At 50.3% G+C, this 4,598-nt stretch overlaps 1 protein-coding gene across 1 annotated transcript in view; it reads right to left on the bottom strand.

The window, feature by feature from the left end:
* LOC104163588 (opsin-5-like) overlaps positions 1–2,654 on the bottom strand; it is a 6,849-nt gene extending 4,195 nt beyond the window's left edge. The window contains exons 1-2 of the mRNA XM_009702641.1: positions 2,567–2,654; positions 5–141 (exon numbers count right to left, since the gene is read on the bottom strand). Of these exons, the coding sequence (XP_009700943.1) occupies positions 5–141; positions 2,567–2,654 (225 nt within the window). The remainder of the gene's footprint in view (positions 1–4; positions 142–2,566) is intronic.
* Between the last annotated feature and the right edge of the window lie 1,944 nt (positions 2,655–4,598).

Below are 4,598 nucleotides of genomic sequence, written 5' to 3'. Positions count from 1 at the left end.
TGGCCAAGGGGAAGAGCGTCACCGTCATGCTCAGGTCACTGACGGCCAGGTTGACGATGAAGAACTCAGCAGGCTTCAGCGTGGACCTTTTCCGATAGGCCACCAGCAGCAGCAACGAGTTGCCAGAGAGGGACACGATGCCTGCGGAGAAGGCAGAGGAACGGTGCTGTATGTATGTAACGGAGACGGGGAAGGAGCCAGGATCATCTTGAGATGTTTGGAAGCAAACACCGGAGATGTCTACAGAGGGTGGAAAGGGCTCCAGGCTTCCCTCTCCGGAGCGGGCTGAGCAGGAGAGCCGACGGGACCTGCAGAGCTCTGTGAGCACATCTGGAGCTGCTTTCCATTGAATTTGATCCCTTCCCCTTCCTGAGATCCTACAGAGGCGTCTGGTAGGAGGGCAGTGATGGGATGAGACTGCAGTGGGCTCCGGGTGCAGGATCTGGCCAGAGTCACTTCTTCCAGCTGGAAGGAGCGAGGGGGGCACTTCCTTCCAGCTACATAAATAACGGGAGCTTTGTGCGATTGCTCTTCTGATGTCAGGCCAAGGAGCTGGGCCCCTTCGCCTTTTTAATTTCTTTCTGGCAATGTCACCCCTGTGAGTCTGTGTTGTCCAATATCACGGTAACAAAATAAACAAGAAGAAAGGCATTATGGAGATCAATGAAAATCCAGACTAAACAAAAGAAGGCTCTTTGTTTGCTATTAGTGTATTTAAAACAACAGTGGTGATTAAAATTTTATAACAAGGGCTTTCTCTCTTTTTTAATCATGTAATTGTGCTTTCATTGAAAAGAGGTTCCAGTGTCCTCAGAAGGGGAATCTTTGCTGCTCTTGGGGCAGGTTGGGTAGGACGAGAGTTTCTCCTTAATGGATTAGATTGTAAATTAAATATCATGGTAAGACCCAGCTTCCAAAGCCACTGAACGGCCAGCACTAAAGTTCCTCTCAGGAACAGGATTCCCACGCAAGACCTGGCCAAATCCAGGGCTTTGGAGGCTTTGCAGTCGCTGGAGGGTAGAGCACTGAGATGTTTGTCCTTGTCCCCAGCCTCATGAGGTGGTTTTCCCACAGAGCTAGTCTCACATCTGCACCGAGTACATTTGATTAGCTTTACTAACTCCTAGGAGCTGTAGGTGCCTATAGAACTGCTGGCAGTCCCAGTGGTGTGAGCATCTATAAGGGACTGAAAGGATTAATGTATGGGGATGCCTCAAGTATCGCTGCAAAACCAAGTTCTGTTCAGCAACCAGAAGTGGGCTAACACGGAGTGGGGAGGGGGGCATCGCCTTGTGAGCCAGCTCCCCTGTTCTGTGACCTGAGGTACGGTGACCTGAGGTACCGCGTCTGTCGTTGGCACGTACGCGCTCGTGAAGTGCGACTGCGCAGACAAAAGGTCGTACCGTGATCATGCAGAAAGAAAAAGGGGGAAGGAGTTAGACAACCACCGGGGCCCCCCAGGTACCCCAGCCCCATTTCTCGAACTTTTGGAAGCAAAGATTATGCATGCGCCAGCCCTGGGACATAGCCACGGTCTATAAAAGAAGAAGTTTCAAGGAGCCACGTGTGTGTTCATCACCTGAGGACCACAACCAGAAGAAAGAAAGATCATTGCTGGATCCAACGGTGGTGATACCCCTCCTTTCTCTTTTCTCTCTCTTACATCTCTCTCTCCCTTTTTTCTCTCTCTGTTTCTGTATTTAATTCTAGACATATAAGGGTAATACTGTTAAGAGTTTGTTGTATTTCATTCCGGGTACATAAGGGTACTATTGCTGCGAGTTTGTTGTTGTATTATAACCGTAACTATTTGCCAAGCCACCATCTGTTGTAATCTGGCCAAATTTTCAGTAAATGTGTGACTTTGAACCTCTAGAGCGACTGTTGTCACTCCAGATTACCGTGCAGAGAATTTAAAAGTTAACCTCACCCTCACCCACCGAGTGGGACGGGACAGCATCCCTTGGGCTCCCCATGCTCGCAGGCATGAAAAACTTCCAGTATTTGGGAGACAACGTGCTCAGGGCTCAGAAAACTGGAAGGCTTTTCTTTGCCCATCGTTCACTTCTGGCCCACACCAACCAGGTCTAGGCCACCTGAGAGCATGTCCCAGCCTCTCAGTTTTGCCTGCTGGCTTTCCAGTGCCACTAACTCCAAATCACAGGACATTCACCGGCATTTTCTGTGGAAAGCAAGGCCCAGCTGGAGGGCCAAATCACCTTCAACAGTCACGAAGCTGGCAACGCTAGCAGAGAGTCCCTATCCCTCTCACATCAGGTGGCTGCAGCAGGAGTTACAGCACACTCCTCAAAGGTTGTTCTTCAACTTTCCAAATATTTAAAAACATAACTGGTACTTGCAGTTGCCCTGAGAGGGGAATGCAGTCACCAAGCTTTGGTCAGATCATCCTTTTGAGTAACGTGGGAAGGGCCAGTTTGATTATTCTGCTAATGACTGAACACTTCTGGAAGCATCCGTGACTGCAAAAGGCCTGAATGTCTCTGGCAGGCAGGGACCTGAGCTGCCCGCAGCAGGGACACAGGTATAACACCCTGTCTTTCCTTACCAAAGACTAAATAGAGCGTGCCAAAAATCAGGTCTTCTCTCTCTGATAAGGTGGAGATGAACACCGAGGCGTTGGACTTATTTCCCATCTGCAAAGCAAGATACAAACACAAGTGAGAGTGAATTTTGGCTAACGAAGGAGTGCTCGGCTTCCTCGGTTCCCAGGGAGGACAGCTCTGCGACACGCTCCCGGCACCGTGCTACAGCCAAGCCAGCAGCATCCGACCCCCCCCGGCCCCACCACCGCTTCCTTAACGCTGCCTGCGGCACTGACCTAACCGGCTGGGCAGGGGGACGATAACAGGATCAGGCTGGTAATCTCCCTTGATTACCATTTCTTCAACTACAGATTTTACTGATTAACATTGGCCTTCGGATCTCAATTTTCCTGGCAAGTCTCGGCCATGTACTGACTGCAGCAGGCGCTGCGCGTTTGGACGCCATGACCGACTGCTCGGAGCTGGAGGCTTCGTGTCCTGCGAAGTCCCCTGCCTCCTCCAGGCTTGCCCCGTCCTTCGCGTGCCTCCGCCTGTCCCCGTGTCCACTCCAGCAGAGAGACTCGGCCCAAACTCTCTTTGCGATGCGGCCAAGACCTGTTCATGCGCCATCCTGGCGGCACATTAATTTCCTCTGCTGTGTGTGCTGCGAAGGGCCCAAGCAGACAAGGGGACTTGCAACAAGCTGTTCTTCAAACCCTGCCCCAGGAGACCCCACAGCTGGGGACAGAAAGGAATTGTCACCCCCATCATCGCTGCTCCTGGCTGGGACCTTCCTTCTTCAGCTGTAACTAAATCTGATCTGTGCTGCCAGCAGTGCAGGCGGTGAAGAACTTGAGAGTGAACACATGTATTAACCAAAAAAAATAAAAGTACTAAAAAGCCATTCCCTTTCTCGGGGTGCCTGTCGCGATCATTGAGTTTTATCAGCCTAATTAGTTTCCCTGTTATTTTGTGCAGCTGAGCCAAAGGTTCCCAAGTGCTTAGGAACTTAATAGAGGGTAGTAGAGCAGAACAGCAGACGTGTTTCAGTATATTCACTCCCTTCACTGATAACAAATAAATGGAAAAATATTTTGTTCAGGTGAAGAAAAAAAAAAGAGAGGGGGCAAGAGAAAATAATGGTTTAATTATACATTTTGATAGCTGTTAGCTAGCTTGCTGGGATGTTTAATGCATGCAGTATTCCTGCCTCCTTCCCCAAGGTCCCTACCGGCACGCTGCGGGAGAACTGAAGAGTGCCCTGCCGGGGAGCAGGGGCTGGGGAGGGGGAGGCAGCTGGGGCCAGCTACGGCACGGCGTAACCCTGACAAGTGGCAACGGGCTGCTTATTCCTGCCCCATAGCTTTGTCTTCATAGGGCTGTGCTGCGACCTGGAACAAGGAATAGGTTTGGCCTTATGGGGAGGAGGTCAATAACAATAATATCGCCAGCACAGATCCCTACCTGACCTCTAACTGCCGTGAGGCGGCTTGGGAGCTATCGCATGGGCCAGGAGCCACGGGAGACGGAGCCTTTCTTTCCATGAGTTCTGCTGACATGGACTTCACAAACAAAGCAACTACTTGTTATCTGTACCCAGGTGAAAACGCCCGCCTCACATCCCAGGCTGCGTTCAGACAGATGGAGCTAATTATTTGAAGTAGCGAGTAAATTAGCTTTGAGTGTAAATGTATTTTAAGACACTAATTGGTGTTAAACTGCCAAGAGATCCTGCCAATAGTTCTTCATTCCCTGCGTTACTGGCCCATACAGCCAAATACTGATGGACCATGGTTCCTCTGACCTACTTCATGGCTTTCTTGGGTTAGGTGGGCACACAACGTATGGGATGTTTACAGCTCACATAGTCCTGCTTGCTACTTTGCAGTGAGCCTATCTCAAGCATCTGATGTTAAGCAATCAGATATTTTTACGGTCGGTGCCTACATACCATGAGTACGATGGAGTTGCCTCCGCAGGCCAGGCAGGATGCTGCTTAACTTAGTTAATGGGAGCTGCAATGGTCATCCATGGTTCTCAGTTCACCCTGTTGAA

This window comes from Cariama cristata, unplaced genomic scaffold (genome assembly GCF_000690535.1).
Source record: "Cariama cristata isolate BGI_N322 unplaced genomic scaffold, ASM69053v1 scaffold30216, whole genome shotgun sequence".
NCBI classification, from domain to species: domain Eukaryota; kingdom Metazoa; phylum Chordata; class Aves; order Cariamiformes; family Cariamidae; genus Cariama; species Cariama cristata.
This window is presented reverse-complemented; position numbering and strand designations above follow the sequence as displayed.